This window comes from Neopsephotus bourkii, unplaced genomic scaffold (genome assembly GCF_033783945.1).
Source record: "Neopsephotus bourkii isolate Nb327-2 ecotype Australia unplaced genomic scaffold, CSIRO-AGI_Nbou_v1 NB_1792, whole genome shotgun sequence".
Taxonomy (NCBI): domain Eukaryota; kingdom Metazoa; phylum Chordata; class Aves; order Psittaciformes; family Psittacidae; genus Neopsephotus; species Neopsephotus bourkii.
This window is the reverse complement of record NW_026902266.1, coordinates 8,573,924-8,592,650: the sequence shown is the minus strand read 5'-3', so window position 1 is coordinate 8,592,650 and position 18,727 is coordinate 8,573,924. Positions and strand designations below refer to the sequence as shown.

The 18,727-nt window shown below is 36.9% G+C and overlaps 1 protein-coding gene across 3 annotated transcripts in view; it reads right to left on the bottom strand.

The window, feature by feature from the left end:
• Positions 1 to 899: 899 nt before the first annotated feature.
• Positions 900 to 18,727, bottom strand: part of USH1C (USH1 protein network component harmonin) — a 49,706-nt gene continuing 31,878 nt past the window's right edge. For 2 of the 3 annotated variants that reach the window (XM_061342515.1, XM_061342516.1), the window contains exons 16-21: positions 6,119 to 6,160; positions 5,799 to 5,852; positions 5,550 to 5,649; positions 4,432 to 4,541; positions 3,308 to 3,363; positions 900 to 1,456 (exon numbers count right to left, since the gene is read on the bottom strand). In XM_061342515.1, coding sequence (XP_061198499.1) covers positions 1,444 to 1,456; positions 3,308 to 3,363; positions 4,432 to 4,541; positions 5,550 to 5,649; positions 5,799 to 5,852; positions 6,119 to 6,160 — 375 coding nt within the window. In that variant the 3' untranslated portion in view covers positions 900 to 1,443. Of the gene's footprint in view, positions 1,457 to 1,906; positions 2,307 to 3,307; positions 3,364 to 4,431; positions 4,542 to 5,549; positions 5,650 to 5,798; positions 5,853 to 6,118; positions 6,161 to 13,840; positions 13,961 to 15,381; positions 15,439 to 17,366; positions 17,616 to 18,727 lie in introns of those variants that run through there. The other variant, XM_061342517.1, reaches the window with a different exon arrangement.

Below are 18,727 nucleotides of genomic sequence, written 5' to 3'. Positions count from 1 at the left end.
AGTGAATTTTCTTTTGAATTCCACACAGGTGGCATTCTGTTGCAAATGAGTCTGTTATTAAAGATCAACTCCGTAACCTGTGTACTTTAGCAGATTAATACTATTATGTACAACACAAAGAGGAAACAAGATTTCTTCCATTTGGCAAATGCAATTTTATTTCCGGATTAGTTAGGAGTGAACATTTTAAACATTCTAATAAATGTATCCGGCCAAATACATTAATTGGCATACTGGAACAATACTGCAAATGAAGAAAGTCAACATAAGGAATCATCCTTGTATAAGTACAGAGCTCTCAGAAACATAGTTGTTATTTGTCTGTGTTACAGAAACAAGGGTTTCCAAACTTTCAAAAGGCAAGACTCCAGTGCGAATTAGATAATGAAAAGCAATGCAAAATGGCAGATACAAGCAAGGTAGGCAATGACATTTCTAAGAATGCATCTTGATAATGTAATGAAAGTACTAAGTCTACAAGCATAATCATGCCTATTCAGACAGGCTAGTATAGATTTTATGGTGTTGAGGAATTTACTCAAACAGAAGGCAGTCACCAAGAGCAAAATATTACACTTAGTGACTTTCTGCACAGTTCAGTCATGAATACAGCCTCACTGAGAACAAAGTACATAACTGCAGACCGTGAATCACACCCAAGTTTTCCACACATGACTATTTGAGGGAGTAATTTTTGCCACCAATATAACTACTCAGTAGTATAACTGTGACTACACATAGTGATCTTACCTGGACTACTTGCTAGCTATTTACTTAGCTGATAGAGAAGATTCTTTATACTGTATAAGCATCACCAAAATTATTTTCTATAATGCTAGCACTCCTGATATTACCATTTTTTCCACAAGCAGTTTTTGGGGTTTTTTTTTACTCAAAACAACTCACAACTGAGCAACAAAAATTGATATTAAGAGAGCTACAAGAACATGAGTGAGGACAAAAGTTACCTATCTACATTCCCAGTTCTCCAGGGAAAATCACTATGTACAGAGTAAAAATATAATCCTTTTCACACCCAAACTGGCCTGTGAACGTGTAATCACAAGTGTTGCATGTGGGAACAGACATCTGTGTTCTATCTTTGTTTGCCATTTTGGTGTCTATTTCCAGGAAAATAGACAATTTTCAGAATTTGAGCCCCGAAAATAGCAAAAACCTCAGACTGAGTTCTCACAGGCCAAGCTATGCTCACTGGCACCCCTTCTCAACAGTCTCAACACTTTCTTACTGTACATCTATAGAATGATTTGAAATTATTTGAATTATATGGACAATTTCAAGTACCTAGCTCAGTTTACAGGTCTGATTGCTCACATTTCTTTCAAATAAAGATGCATATCTTGTGGTCATTGATCTCCTAATAATTTACAGAGCATCAGGTTTATGCAGGGGAAACACTTTATTTCTCCAGCGTAGCCTTCTTTAAAAAAATGTCCTGCAGGAAAAAGAAGAGATTGTGAAACAGATGCTTTTAGCTGTCATGCAAGTTTTAGTCTTTCTGGTAATTTTATATAACTAAATCATAGCTCTTAGTTGATTCATATTGTAAATAATAGTTGAGAAGACCACATATACCCACATGCAGTAAGAAATTACCTTGATTCTTCTAGAGATCTATGACTACTTACAGTAATTACAGTACACAGAAACCATACACAATAAACTGTGACATAAGGATAATTTTGGACAAACCCACTGTATAGTGACAACACAAACAAACATCAGTGAAAAGCAACCAGTCATAAATATTTGTTTACAGGCACACTGCCATATAATAGAAATAGAAACTTGTTCTTTGGACAAGCCTTCACAAGGAAGCAATTAGTAGTTACTTATGTACTTATAAAATCAAAGCCATAGCAACAGACCACAGATAAGTAAAAAAAATACAAAAATAGATTAATCCTATGTGTTTAGACAGGGCCTATTTATTTTACATTCTGTCAGATGAGAAACCAATTCTGCAGAGGACTTCTAAGGGACATTATTAAGTAGAAGCTAAATACTTATATTTTAATAGGAAGGCATGGCAAAAGCCCAAAGAACATTCCAGCATGCCAGGAACAAAAGCAAACATGGCATACAATGCACAGGCAGGCACATGCTGAAAGAATAACGCAGCCTCACAATGGACAGTCATGTTAACCCAGGTCTGGTTATTCACCATGAGGGAACACTGCAGTGGCTACAGCTGCAGGAGATACCCTTGTCTGTACACAGGTGCACTGCCTTCAAAAACCTTTTTTTGTGTGTTGGGACTGACTGTTGATGAGGGAATAGTAGGGCTAAATATACAGGATATGGAAACAAAAACAAGTAACAGTTACTTCCTTGCTTGTTACTTTATGCACAGGTATTAAACACAATTTTACAGCAAACTTCAGTTGATGTTAGCCAGTGGAACCATATTTATTTACAGCAACTAATACCCTGATATTCTACACAGAATGCGTCCGGGTGAAGAGTTACTACTAAACTCATCTCTGCTACTGTAGTTGGTAGAGAGGATATTTTCAGATGTTCTACTTCAGTCAAGATAGAAAACATTGGTCTTGCCTTTGAAACTGTTTGGCTAAAGTAAAGCAAGTTGTACCAATCTGATACCTCTTAATACACTTAAAGCTATGGATTCTTCTGTTTCACACACATGCTGATTATAGTTAAAAAAAACCCAAAAGACTGAACATCACAAATTGCCAAGACATCGAAATCAGTACTTTTGAATATTTCATACTTAGATTGGCTTAGATAAGAATAGTAATTGCAATCTAATTAAAAAACCCAAACCCTCCCAAAACAGAATTAAATGGTTGTGATGAAGAATTCTTATGGGCACTTGTTCCCCCAAATTAAGATCCACGGGACCACAATAAATGACCCAGACTGAAGTAATTTCTAAAAAAACAAAAACCAAAACCAACCAATCAAACCAACAAAAAAAACCCACAAAAAAAAACCACCCAAAAGAACCAAAAAACCCCCAGCACCAAAACAAAACAAACCAAATAACACAAACAAACAAAACCAAAATCAAACCACCACCAAAATCTCAAATCCTCAAACTTTAACTGAAAGTATGAGCATGTGGTCATGTACAACCTAGTCAGAGAGCAGCCATTTTGAAATGTCTGGGAATCGCTGCTGCAATGCATGATAGCTATTTATAACTATCACATTAGCAGCCATGTGATGCAAAAGATTATCTAGTCCACAATAAATAAATATTTGAAATAGACTATCGTTACTAGCGTTTTAATTCTCAGAGCAAGAAAGTTTATGCACTTACATTTCATCATCATATTCCTTTGGAGGTGATGCCGCAATGACTAAGTCAATCCAGTCCTGAAGAAGAAAAGCACAGTGAAACGTGCTGCTTAATATGGCTTTTAGAAGTGGTTAGAGAACCACCATAAAATACTTGATAGAGGAAGACAATCTATTTCTGGAAAACCACAGGGAGCAGAAGAAAGATCTCTATTAAAGACTTCCATAAAAAGGCTAATTCAGTATTCAGCTGTTTGAGTATCCTGAAATTAGAGAAAAAAATCTCCTGGTCTTACAACAAACTTTTAAAAATAATTATTCTAAGAATCATTCTGTATTTGGTCATTTAACAATGAACACAGCTCTTGCTGAGAAAACACTCACTGTAATTAAGTGAAGTTACTTGTACGTTAAGAAATCAAAGATAAGATAAGCTGTTATCACAAAATTCCAAGCAGTTTGCAAGTCATTTTCAATATGAGAGATATTAGATATTGAGAGATATCGAGAGATATGAGATAGCAGCCTTTCAGTATCTGAAGGGGGCTTATAGGGATGCTGGGGAGGGACTCTTCATTAGGGACTGTAGTGATAGGACAAGGGGTAATGGATTAAAACTTAAACAGGGGAAGTTTAGATTCGATATAAGGAGGAAATTCTTTCCTGTGAGGGTGGTGAGGCACTGGAATGGGTTGCCCAAGGAGGTTGAGAATGCTCCATCCCTGGTGGTGTTCAAGTCCAGGTTGGATGAGGCCTTGGGTGATATGGTTTAGAGCGAGGTGTCCCTGCCCATGGCAGGGGGGGTTGGAACTTGATGATCTTAAGGTCCTTTCCAACCCTAACTATTCTATGATTCTATGATTCTTCAGGTAAATGTACTATGAACACTCGGAATGCAATGTATTTAAATAATGGTCTTGACATGCGGCTAAATGCTATGAACTTTCACAATAAATTACATGTATGATTTTTAGAGATGCTATATACCAGTATCTTCTGCAGATTTTAGCTCACTTTGCTAGTATATGTCATACATGTTACTTTTGATGTCTGCAACCTCATTTGTGTTGATATAACAAAGTAATGGGAGAAAAGTATACCTCATATGAGCATTACAGGTAGAATGAAGTGTTGCAGGTGACTTACCCCACCCATGTTCCAAGCTTTTGCTAGAGTTGTCTGTGCTTCTGCCAGCCTGCTGTCAATTAATATCTTGCCATTTACAGCTAATATTTCATCCCCTTTCACTATGCCTCCTGGAGAAAAGACCAACACAGTATACATACGTGTGAGCAAACAGCTGTGAGTCTTCACTGTCCCAGATGTATGCAGTACTGTGTATAATGAAAAGTGTCTTCACTAAATGTGGAGGCTTACACTAAAAATTGACGTAAACAAGAAAGTTTTCTGTAGGCAAAAGCAAAAGGAGTTTTTAGGCATGTAAAAGCCACACTAATCTCCTATTGATCATGACTAGTAAGAAACTAGCTGAGTAAGATTTTTTCCATAGTAGTAGTTTAGTAATAGTTTGCCTGTCTGGGTAATCATTCTATACAGTTTACAAGCTGAGGTTGATTGCAGAGTGTTACTATTATGAAAATAGCAGCATTACTTTAAAGTTCTGAAGGTGTAAGTGGCCTTTGTCAAGGTTCTGCAGGGCTGTCTTTCCTTTGCAGAAGCATGTGTAACATTCAGTCCTTAGAGCTGATTTTGACTTGCTAATCTGTAATGAAACACAATCAGCTAGCTGGGAGTGGATTTAAAGAGTAAAACACAGATGGCAACTGCACAGCCCTAGCTGTAAAAGGCCTTCACAGCAGTGAAGAGCCAAAGGGAAACATAGTACTTGAGAGATCAAGTGGCTGAGATGTTTACACAGCAAAGGTGACATGAACCTAGGTGCAGGTTGGGACAAGATCGGCAAAGACCAAAGACAATGTAAGGAGACACCATTTGTCTACCTGGCCATCACTAGACTTCTCAAGGAAAACATGAGAGATACTGGTCATGAACAGCAAAACCTGGATGTGTTGGTATGCATGTTCTTGTGACTTCCAGAGAGCTAAGCTGTTTGCCATAAGGCACCCTTGAAACCATGAGCTGCTCTTGGAGCTGCCCTTAGAGCCAAGACAGAACTTGGACAGCTTTGGACAAGCTAGATGTGCCTCTCAGTACTAGGCATGGCTATGAAAGTCAGCCAACAACTCTCAGCCAGCGTAAGGAACCACTTCACAGAATCATTCATATTCCCCATTGTTACTCACCATGTTTGTCTGCAGCACCACCCTCATAGATGGCAGACACAACTATCTTTCCAACTGGAGAATCGATTCCTCCCTCAACTGCAAGGTCTAATGATCCTTCCTAATAAAAAGGGAATTTTAGTTCAGAAAAAGGCTGTTAATTTTTGCCATCAACAGGAACTTAATCTTTCCTTCTTTTCAGTAAATCGTATTGTACATGAAATGTTTACATGAACCCTTTAAACATCAATCAAATAATATAATATTTACCTTTTTAATTCGTAATAGCCGTACATCTTTTCCCATAATCTGCTCTGGGGTAAACTATGAAAAGATATATTGATTAGCCATTTCAACTTTGGAAACACAAAACAGGCTGATAAATGTAGTTTATGGGAGAATGTTAGAGGAAGATCAAAACACCAGACCATCTTCTCCAGTAAGATAGCTCCTTTTCAACATGACCAGAAGAGACAAATACACAAGCCTTGGCAAACCAACAAGCAAGAATCCTACCCCTCCCAACCCTCAAAATTTTCTCTAGTGCATTTCATATTAAACAGCAAGACATAGTTAATTTCTTTCCTTACCATTGAATATGGATCAAAATCTTCCAAATATTTCTGGAAACCCTGAGAATAAAACAATACTTAACTGTAAAAACCATCAGGCTCATCACATCCTTAACACACAAACTCCATTTTATTCATTAGTCATACATCTATGAAAGATGAAAATAAATGGAGAAAAGCATAGAAAGGCAGGAAATAGTCCATCCTGACAGTCAGAATGTATTTCAAAAACCTTATGATAGATCAGCAGTTTGAGCTGGTCATACTATGGAGCAGTTTTGAGGAGCAGTTTACTACTCTGTTAGCGCCACAGTTTCTTTCTACAACTGACAGAAGTAAATCTTGAAAGCACCATGGGCAGGTATGCTCTGCCACACTGTCCGAACAACATTTCTTGGGACTGTCACCATGTTGGGTACTACAACACAAGTGGAAATGATAGCCTCCAATTCACCTGTCAGCAATACTACTTCACACCATCTGGGTTGCCAGGTCGTCTTCCAACCCCCTTCTTCCCTCCTTCCCATAGAATTGCAGAGATTTCACTCCATACCACAAGCAAATGCAGGACAAGTAGTAATTTTTTAATATGGTCTTTTCATATGGAGGACTTAAAAAGTTTTGGCAGGCAGTGTCTGAAATTGGGAAGATAATATTGCAGTTAGGTAGAGCAGGATTTAAGCTTTGAGAGGACCCACACTTTCTTAAACTTTCAAAACCTAATGCATTAGCCTTGTAAGACCAACACTGCACTGAAAAAGAGTGAGTTACCTTTTCTGCAAAGGTGAGAGTTTCTGAGTCAGTAATCAGGACTCAATGGTGTTTGAGTGGTCATTTCCTGAGGAGAATTAGTAGTTACCAGATGAGATTGTATGGGTGATGCTGCAGATGTATAAGAACTCTGCATTAAGGACTTCAGGACTTAACAGAAATCTTTACTCAGGAACCTAAATGCTCCATCAGTCTTGTGGCTTCAAGCTGCAATAATCCAGGGACATGGGAACAATGTAGAACCACACAACCATTTGCTTAGACAGCAGGCAAGCCAATATCTGATGCAGACCAGCAGTTCAGTCCATGATCAAGCTTGATTTATTCACTATTGCCCTCTTTTGTACTGGACCCATCTGACAATCAAGTCTGCTCTACTCTCAGATTCAGCTAAGCCTTTTTCCCGTTGCGAATCAAACGCGCATCTTAAGGTTCCTCTCGTATCTTTAAAGGCTGGCTGTTAAATGATGAAGTTGCAGCAGAAAACACTAATGCCTCCTCCTATTATCAGCTTTATCATCTCTCTCAATTGCCATTTTGTTATGACTGGGAATGATCCTCTGGGATGAGATCTCAGCCTTACTGCCACTGCCTCTGACAAAGTCAGGGAGCACTGCTACACAGATCTGCATTAGCAGAGCCTCAGATGTACAACAGTGCTGTCCATTTGTCTAATCGCACTTACACAGACCATGCAACAGTGGTGCTGATAGCTCTTGTGTGGACTGGCGGTCATTACACACAAGCATACCAAATAGTTCAGAATGAACCCTGGCTTTGCCTCTCTCTTCACCTTTTCCCTGAGATCGGAAGACCAACTTAAGTAACTCATGTCCTTGTTCTGTGTTTCTTCTGAGACACAAGAAACATTTGCAAGGGCTGAACCACGACTTTGCCTCCCCAGGCTTCCGAAAGCTGTATCTTCAGCGCACAACCACAGAACTCTTGCTTATTGCCATGAGTATGTTTGTGCTGCCTTGTTTTTTTGTTTTTTGTTTTTTTTTTTGGAGGAAGGAGGGAGGAAGGCATGCATTTTGGGTTTTTTAAATTTTGTTGTTGTTGTTTTGGGGTTTTTTTGGGGGTAGGGAAATATGTATTAAAAACATATTTTAGGAATAGGAACATGAGAGACCTTATTTAGCATTTAAATTACAGGTTGTGTTACATTTTTTAACACTAACTTTGAGAAACTAAATAAATGGGAATCTGATCACAAGCTTGAAGGGTAGAATTTCATCCTGGGGAAAAAAACACAGTAATTTATTCATTTGCAAGGTGTTTTAATAGTTAAAATAAAATTATACAAGAAATGTTTTACAATGATAGCTACCTAAACAAACCTATCAGTTTGAATAGCTGAATTCTTATTAACCTTTGGAATCATGGCTGAAGTAGATGTCTATGGTCTTGGAGCAAGCAACTTAAGAGGAAAGAACTCTTGGCCAAGTCACTAATTCATTATGTAATCTAAAAGAAGTCAGTGAACTATTTGTCCCAGGTCGCCCTCATGAAAAACAGATGTTGGCCTTGAAGAAAGTTTTCCTGGGAAAGTAATTTTTGAACAGGACAGAAAAAAAAAAAAAGAAGAAAGAACAACAACAAAACCCACGTTAAACCCCACAACGAAAAAACAACTGTAAAATCTCTTCTCAGAAATGGGCATCACAAATTCTGAGGGCAGTGTGCACAATCCATATCCAAGCAGGGACTAATGAACAAAGCAACACTGAGTGGAAACCAGTGCTAAGCCTATCCTCCCACTACTCGGGACATCCAGGTGAAAGAGTTCAAGACCATCTGAATTCTTTCTTGACTTACAGCAACATTCCTAAGACCAAACATAAGCAGAATCTGATTGCACCAAAACAGCTACCTGTCTGGACTGGCGCCCCCAGGCACCAGTCAACGGTATTACTCACTGAAATTTCTACCAGCAATAGTCAATAGCAATTGAGATCTGACTGAAATGAACAGAGAAGGACTGAGAAAGAAACCCATGACCAGATATAAAATTTCCCAAAACCACATTTGCTGAGAACACAACTGGTATAATATACAGAACATACTAACATTCAGTAGCAACTGAACAATCTCAAAGTTTGACTTCCCAGTCAATTCAAGTTTTTCCTTCTAGATCTAAATTGAAACTATTCAAAAGAAAGAAAAAATACATTATTAACCTTAATGCTTTGCTACTCATAAGCTCATACTCGGAGCTCACAACTTTGTGCCAACATATTCATATAACACAGCAATGCATCTAACTTAGCTTGTACTTATAAAGGTGTTTTGAACAGAAACCAGCATATTTAAAAGCAAAAGAGAAATTAAGCACAAAGTTCATTTCATCAAGGGACCACTTATTGAATCACCAGTAAAAAAGAGGAAGAGATGAAAAATTCATCCCTGTGACAGAAGAAAGCAATAAAAGAAGTGACACAGAAGAAAAATTCTACATAGTACAAAAAGGCTATGTAAGTGCTTTCCACCAACAGTTCCTCTGTTGTCCTACTAGTAACTATGTTAATAGCTCTGTTTGTTAAACTAAATTTTTTTTATTATTATTATTACTGAAAGCATTGCAGCTGGAGACTAAAAGAAACAAGGAAACCTTAGGAATATAAAAAAATAATTCATCATTCTCAGACCCATTATCACTGTTCAGATGTCTTAAGGATTGCACTAACTGTGTGCATAGTTACAGATGGTTCAACCTGAAGGATTTACTATCCTTTCATTCTTCATCTAGACTAGCAGGAACCACAGGCACACACAGTTTACAAAGACTATGAGTTTTCATGCATTAGGGCTGCACTGCATCCTGTTTTAGAAACTAAACAACAGAATTAGAAAGGAAAGGTTTAAATCTATGATGAGTCAAAACAAGAAGTACCACACAAAACATGAAAAATGTTATTTTACTTGTTTTTTGTTAGATCTAAATGATGAATTGTAAACCACCATCCTTTTAAACATCTCTTGTGGCTGCAAAATAAAGAAAATTGCCAAACCAGACATTAACTTTTGTTGTAAATAAGTAACACCTACTCACAAATAATTTCACTACTTCCCCCGCCCCCCTTTCTGTACCACACAATTTCTTAAAAATATTTTCTATGACTCATTTTATCCATAATTTCTATGGAACAGTACTGGGGTCTCTTTTCTCTGATTTGTGAACAAAATATTTAGGGAAAAAAAAAAAAAGAAAATCCAGACAACAAACATGGTCAAAATGCTAAAAAAGTAATTTCCAAAATATTGCAAATTCATGATAAATATGCATGTAAGATTTGCTCTCCTACTATGGATTTCCTTTACTGAAAGCTGAATATTGTTACTAAGTTCCTCATGAAGTTGATAAGCTGAAAGTAAAGATATTTGGGCTCATCCTGAAAGCACTAAGTATCTAAATGCCAATAACTAGTACAGGTTCATTCTACTTAAAGATTCCTCCTGAATTTAATTGACTTATTTCAGTGGTCTTGCTTCAATTTGGGTATCTACACGTAATTTCACAATATTGATTGATAACTGATAGATTTTATTTTAATTGCCTTGGGCTTCAAAGATTTGAATCCCATATTGATTCTGCTTTTCTTTCACTTCCAGTACATTAACAAAATGGTACACTCTAGTCTGGAATCACATCACTAAATTAGAGAACCTCTCACTATGTTACAAAAAAATTCCGAAAATAAAATGGGAAAAGAAAAAAAACAAACCCCAAAACAAAACACTCCTCCCACCTCTCCAGCCTCTGCTCAAAACCCTGCATCAAATTCGGCAATATATTTGAGTCTTTTAAAACAGGAACAAATTTCTACTGACTGACCCATGGTCTTTACAGTTCCAAACTGAATTTGCTTTAAACCAAATGACCACATATCAGTTTCACTATTGATTCTGTCAGTGTCCTATAGTTATACCATTACTTGAAAAAACGTATCTATTGCTGAGTTAACAAAAGATTTGTGGTCTCCATTTAATTAATACAGAGACTGAGTTTTTGTCTTCAGGGAGTTTTGGGGCCAGTATGGCAACATTTTTCACAAATGTCTTCAGCCCCTCTCTAGCCACTGAGAGAAAAAAAAAACAATTATTTCCTTTTCAACACAGATGGTTTTTGTATAGCTATGGCAAATAATAACTGAAACAGTTCCCGCACATCTTCCCATTTGCTTGATTTGAATCAAGCTTCAAATTTTGCAAATTAGAGGAAAGCTTAAATACACATTCTGTCTTTTAGAAATGCTGCACCCAACCACAAAAATATGAGGAAGAAAAAAATCTTTAGTGCAGCAAGTGCACCAAAGCTTTGTAACACAACAGGATGTTAGCTATAGTTGGGAGAGCAGAGACTAATGCTCATGTTGGTTTTGCTTCTCCTAAAACCCCACCACTAAATCATAACAATCTTCTCCTGTTCTCTGAGTCAAAATCTAATTAACTTCACCATAAGTATATTCCAGTTCACTCTAGTACAGCAGAGACAAACATTTCATGCTGACTTTGACCCAGAGCAGCTCTCAGCATTCAGGGCCACATTTGAGAGTTATTTTCCTTATTTATAAATGAAAAATTGAATTTGCATGAAGTATTAAAACACTTGGAAATTCTGACCTGAATTAAATTAACATTAATACTTCAGTCACAACAGGGGCTTCTGTTATCTGGCCCAACTACCTACCTTCCAGATAACAGGAATGGTTTACCTATTCTTGCATGTTTATTTTATTCTTATGTTAATGCTTTTCAGCTTTACTAGTGAATTGTTCAAGTATAAGCTCTCTTGATTAGCTGTTTGGTCCAAGTAAATCCATCAGGATGAGTTTCTAGAGTTTAGTACTCAGGACAGCTAAATTCAGATAAAAAACAAGGTAGAAGAAATCACATGCGTTACTAAGATATAAAGACTGGAGTTCCATCAGGTTTGTGAAATCTAGCAAGAAGAAATATAGGGTTTATATTTTGCCTTTTGTGACACTTCTGTTTGGCAAGAGAAGCTGAACTGGTCTTTAACAAGGACCAGCTTAAATAAGCACACCCCTCTTACACCCCCACCCCATCCTCAGACAAACAAAAACCATTCCTTTGACATGCAATAAAGTTATAATTCTTATACATTTCTGGAAACAGAAAGGTACCTCCTTGTCTATTTTGTCATATCCTGTTCTTTTCATTTTTTAACTAAGAGAAATAGTCTCCCTCTTTACTTCGATGTCCATGCGAGTCTTACTACATATAGTACTGTGACTTTATTGCAGTAAGGATGAACACATTTCACTGCATTAAGCCATAAATGGAAGTAAGAGGTAACGGGTCTACAGAACCAGTTTACAGACTGATGCTTCTCTCAATCAGAATGTTGCTTCTGTTGAAATTGTGGTTTTCCAACTAATATAAGGCAGTTTGGGAATGAAGCATTTTTGCAGACTTGTGATTTGGAAAATGTGCATGCCTGCATAAAAATTTCCCTATGCAAGTGGATCTTACTGTAAATTTCTCAAACTCATTGGAAACATTAACAAAAAAAACAAAACCAACATTTTCAATCAGTACCACGACAGTCTTCTGATCGCACATCAATTCTGCAGACTATTTTGTATTTGTACACCAGGTATTTATTTTCAAGACCTAGATTATATTATACTCTCTTTATTTCCCCCTTAAGCAATTTCATATTGCTTAAAGATGCTGAATTATTGAACACAACCAAACTGAAATCTGCAATGCGTGTAACTGAGGGAAGTATCTACACTGGGGGGATTTGAATGTATTTTTATCTTGTGTACCTGTCTCCTCTTGAGCAACTTGTAAAAACTGACTTCATTTATGATTTCAATCCATTTATAATACAGAAGTGTCAAGATTACTATGACTGTGGGAAAACTGGTTACTAAGTATCACTGAAATTTTTCAAACTGTAACTGGAAAAACAAAACAGTAAGTATCTTAATTATTAAAAAATGATAAAAAACCCTATCACATTTATAAAAGTCAGTGAAGAATATTGTGTACAACACTTATTGTAAGATATAGCATAGGCTCTTAATTAAAGGAAATGCAAACGTGACAGTTTTTTCCATCCCTTAGTTCACATATTAAAATACATTGCCTTGCTCTTATAAACATGTCTGCACACATGCATATAACAGGTACACAACTCTAATTCTAACAGTGTAAGTCATGATGTCCCTCAAGAATAAATATTACCAACGGATTCACCATCCATTTTAGATGAATTTTCACGGCTCTCACTTGGGAGTTATCACCTGTCAAAACAGTATTTCTCCCTTTCCCCTCACCTTGTTTTCTCCAGTAAGCTTTGGTTCACCTTCCCTCATATACCACAATTCCCAAAGATGCTACATGATTGGTCCTAAAATATTTAGCCTAGCATTTTTTTCTTCATTTACATTTGAAAGAGAATGGAAAAGAAATAAGAAAATGAGTCTGTACTGAGCCAACTTTGCAGTGACCAATACCTTGGAGTCTAAGATATAACGAATTTTTTGTCTCTGGAAATGAAATTTTGAGGTATGTGTCTATATTTCAATTATGTTCGTAAATATTTACAAAGCAAAACCAAAGTATAATTCTTACTATTTAATTTCAGGCAAATCAATTCAGAATTTTTGAGAATAAAAACCAGCAGATGAATAAATGGGAAATAAGATCTCCAGAGTCTAAGGTTCTACACTGCTCTGGAATTATGCACCCCAGTATAAAAATTGTCACTACAGGTGACTTTTGGATCATGGGGGGAAAAAGGGGGAAAAAACATCCTTTTATACTTACCATTAATGATCACTTGAAAAATCTACATGAAATTTAGTTAGCAGAAAACAAGACAAGCACTTATTCTTTGAGAAAAAAGTGAAAGACAAATCCCATAGTACTACAGTGCTCAAAAAAACACCCCAAAACCAAACTACCCCAAAAAACCAAACACGATAAAAGGCTTACCAGGGCCTCTGTTTTGATTGTTGGCCTGACCATAAAGTTTGGGTCAGGGTGCAGCATAACTGGTTTAGAGACTATTGGTACCCCTGGATGTCGTTGGGTAGGTGGACTTGGAGCAAGTTTCTATGGGGGTTAATTTAAGAAAATTAAAATTCACAATGTAATATATGCAAATCTGTTATTTCACCAAGATGCCTCAAATCAAATAGCTTATGGTAATGGATCTAATGACACAAATACAAAAAAAAGTCTTAGCTAAACTAAGACTTATAAAGTCAACAAACCAAACCCCCTCATCTCTGACTTCAGCACAATCATGGAAAAATGTCATCCTTGCTTTTGGCATTTATCCCATAAAGGCAATGAACTGAATAAGAAATGTCAAGGGGGGGGGGAAAATAAAATCTGAATTTGAGTTTAAGGACAGAGTGAACCTGAAATAAGATTTTAACTAATTATGGCTAAACAAATCTAAGATGAAAGTCACCAGGACTGCAGCAATCTTTCCATAAATCATTTCAAGCTAACTTATCTTAAGAGCAAGGGTTAGTTATGCTAACTACCTAGCCTTGACTCCACGAAGTACAGCTATCCAGAGGCATCTGATACCTCTTCAGGCAGCACGTACTAACGCAACTGTACACTTGTTACTCAGTCAAAACTGCCACTGACATCAAGCACAGTTTTATTCAGGAGTTCAAAATTCAGCCCTGTGGGTTTAGTTTCCGACTTAACCCCAAGCAACTCTCAGCACATTTTTGTTGATGTTTCTCATAGGAAATGTATTCCAGATACCATTAATGTAGTACAAGATGCATTCTCCAAAATTTAAATTGCTTCCAGCAAATTGGCTAAGCAACTTCTCTTTTTTGCCTTTTTTTAAAATAATATAAAAATAAATAAATTTGGAACTAGATCTTTCAAAGTCCCTGTGGCTATCCCCTAATTAACACTGTTCCACACTGCAAAATACATCATATCTTTAAGCTGTCTGATCTTAGAAGAATCAGCAGGTTCACAGGTATCAAGTTGTTAAAGTTGCACTGGAACTGGACAACTGCTCCTGGAGTTGCACAATTTAGAGACAGACCTCTCTAGGGCTCCTTGGAATGGAAAACCCTGATATTTGATCATTCTGAATCAAAAGGAATGGAAAGAGTTATCAAACTGATGTTGGTTCTTCTGGGAAGAAAGCTGTTTCTTCAGCACCCATTATGTTTAAAATACAGTTTGGTCCTATCTGCTTTTGTCTGTCTTGACAGGACAAAGTATATGCTCCATGACATACAGACATCCAGAACACATGAACATGGACCATATATTGCTGAAGTGTTGAAATTTGAAGTCCTCAGACCATTAGGAGTCACTTCCACTACTTGGTATTAGATATCTTGTAACACAGTAATGGATCCAGGCATGTGAATTCAAGTGTTGAATTTCAAATAAATTAGCCATGCAGAGTCAAACCCTTGTCATTTACTTGACATTAGCATTATATGGGAAGCTCATAAAACTGCAGTATTTATTAACAGTATATGACATACCAGTGGATTGCTTGACACAGAAGACACTTTGCCAACGTGGGAGGTGTTTCTTACAACCTAAACAGTAACAGACTTAGTACTGAGTTCATATAAAGTATATAGCTAATAACAGTTTTGAGAAACAGATCAATTTATACCAGATATTTTAATAGTTACTTGTCAAGAATGTAATTGACAGCATTTTATTCCTTTTTTTCAGGTATTTGTTTGAGCCGAATTTGAAATGAGATGATCTGGGGCAAAAAAAAAAAATGACTTAGCAACACAGAAATTTAACAGTTTGAGTAATATTTGAAAAGTAAATATATGGGACAACACCAGTTGTCTTATTTTCAGCTTTGGCAGGCTTAAGCACACAATCTTTAATTGTTGAAGTAAAATAAACATACTGCATCTGCTTATCTGTCGTGTTAAAATGGACTCTTTCAAAAGCAGAAAGGATTAATTGTCCAGCTTCTGATTTTTCTTCCATTTCTGAAGCCACATCAAGAATACCAAGTTATCTACTTATAAATAAAGCAGCTTTGGCTCAGTATTAATACTTTACTAAGAACTTAGTTCTTCCCTCATATAACCTAATCATATTCAGTGAAATCTGACTTATTTCTGAAAGCTTGATAATTTTTCTCTTATTACCTGATGTATTTCCCTTTAATTATTAACCTCTTTTCTCTAACATAACTAGCAGTGAAAAACTGCCAGGAACATACGCTTGAATAAATAGGTTTGGGATCACATCAGTATGGCAGCTCCTGTATTACTTCTATCTGAGTATTTTTTTACCATAGAATATTAGAATAGTTAGGGTTGGAAAGGACCTTAAGATCACGTAGTTCCAACCCCCCTGCCATGGGCAGGGACACCTCACACTAAACCATATCAGCATTAGGAGAATGTATTTCTTTTCTGAACAGTAATATTTTGTACACTTGTGTCATTTCACATCGTTTTTATTTCATAAATAATTTGGGAAACCTGTTATCCATTAGTATATATGATATCTCTATTTCAGTGGATCTAGCATATTCTTGGCACTTCAAACATATAAACCACATAGATCAAGCTCTATCACAGATCTACTTTAGTTTATAAGAAGAGATTCACAGTTAACATTAGGGCTATTATTTACATAAAAATAATCTGCCAGTTTCCCTTGAGAACTGATTAGTTTGCATATCCTTCTCTACCTCAACCAAAATCATGCAAATGCAAAGCTTAGTATCTCCAAGTGAACATGCAAAAAACCCCACCAAAAACGACAGTGCTTAGCAAAGGGAATTATGATAAAACAGCTGCCATTTTCTACAGTGATATCTGGCACAAGATTTTTTATAGTTGATCCCCCTTTTGGACTAAGATTGTAATAAAGTCGCCATGTTTTCTCAAAGAAATCCCTAAATCCTGTGTGCACAAAAAAAGTCAAACTTGATTACCAGCTCTTGCTCATTTAAAAATATTTTACAGATAATGTATACAGTGTTGATGTTTTAAAAGTTTGAGCTTCTGATTTTAAGCTCATTTTCTTCTCACATTACAAAGCAATGTGATCACATTTTTAAAATGCTTTCACTGGTCATTTTCACTACAGAGGCATTTTTCTCAAATTTAACTATGAGTTAGGTCTTGCAATTTTGGTTTTTGGTCTGACAATGTTTTTTCTTTTAATATATATATTTAAACAGTCAAGTCCGAATTGTCTTTTTAACTGATATATTCTGGTCAAGATACCTGCATGCTCAAGGGGTACAACACGCATAGGGAGGACAGCAAAACCCTCTTAACTTAAAATTTGTAAAAAGTTAAAATAAAACTACCTCTGGACTTCATTCACTACTATGGCACAGTAAAACCATCTCACTCCTGTTTTTAACACTGCATATGGCAGATGGGCAGATCCAGTGAATGAAGTGGGTGATGTTGGTGGGGAGGGAGGCCAGGCAATGGAAATGTAAAGGCACATGCATCCAAATAGATCATGAGGTCACCTGGGAAGCTGGTGTTACTGACAGGGCTGGACCTCTTGAAAGTGGAACATTTGATGTAGGAAGTGGATGAGCTGATGGTGTTGAAGGAAGAGTGGATGGTGGCGGCGGCGGAGGTGGTGGCACGCGTTGGTTAGGCTTGTCAATTTCATCTAAGTTTATGTCATCAAGATCAGTGGTATGAAGCTGCAGGCCACCAGCAAAACGCCGCACTGATGTGGCTGGAGGAGCAGATGGACGTCCACTTGCCAGCTATGTGCAATAGAACAGAAACCTACCTTAGCAGTTCAGCTGACTGCAACAGCTCCAAAGAAATTAATGGCAAATCCTAGAACACCACTCAGCCTAACTACTCCTGCACAGGAAGTTCTTGGCTTCTCTCTCACAAATTATACATAACCTTTTACTCCAAAATCCTTTTTAAAGGCACTCCTTGGGATTTAAGTTTAAAATGAACAAAATTCAGGTGCTGTGACAGTAGCCTTGGCTGTTGGGGCAAAGGGGATGACACACACACAAAAAACCTCAACAGCATGGAGTCTTAAGAAGGTAAGAAAAAAACCCAAACCCTAAAAACACAGGACAAATTACAGATACCTCTTGCCTCAGTAGCTCTTACGATGAGAAAGCAGAATTGCTCCTTGCAAAGGTGATTTATTTAAGAAAAAAGTAATCAAAGACAGGCCCTAAAATCCCGTGCCATTAAAAAAAGGGAAAGATGCTCAATTCTGATATAAACATAACTAGACATTAATACAAGAGGGGGAAGTAAGCTTAAGCAGCATTTCAGGGTCCTATGAAATTCAGATCCTCAGGAGGCTCTAGATCTTCCAATTTCTGTCAATCAACACCAGATGCATTGTGGGGCTAACAGACTCCAGAGTTTGAACATGATTCTTCACACAAAGAAGTAAGGTTGCAGTGTGTCACATCTACATATGCTGTTAGAACTGCTAACATTTCTTTTATCAGTGGTCTGACTGAAGTATTTAAGGAAATCTAGCTGATACTCTTTCATTTTGCTATTTTTTAGACTGAGCTGAGGAAACCTTAGAAAGATGAGCTGTCCCACAGACACACGCATCTTAGTCTAATATGACAGCACTTCCCTCAAGTGGGTATCTCTGTTGACAATTTTTTGGATCTCCTTACCTGCCATACTGACCAAGAAAAAAAAAAAAAGAAAAAAAAAAAGAAAAAAAAAAAAGAAGGTATTTCTTTGGCAGAGGTCAGGAGATCTTGACTGCTCTTGAACCCAAGTAGCAGTTCAAGCCTGTCATACCTGAATATTGTTCAGCTGCATTGATCCCTCATAAGCATTCTGGTTTTGTGCTTTATATCAGTTCAACTGCTTGGATAGTTTT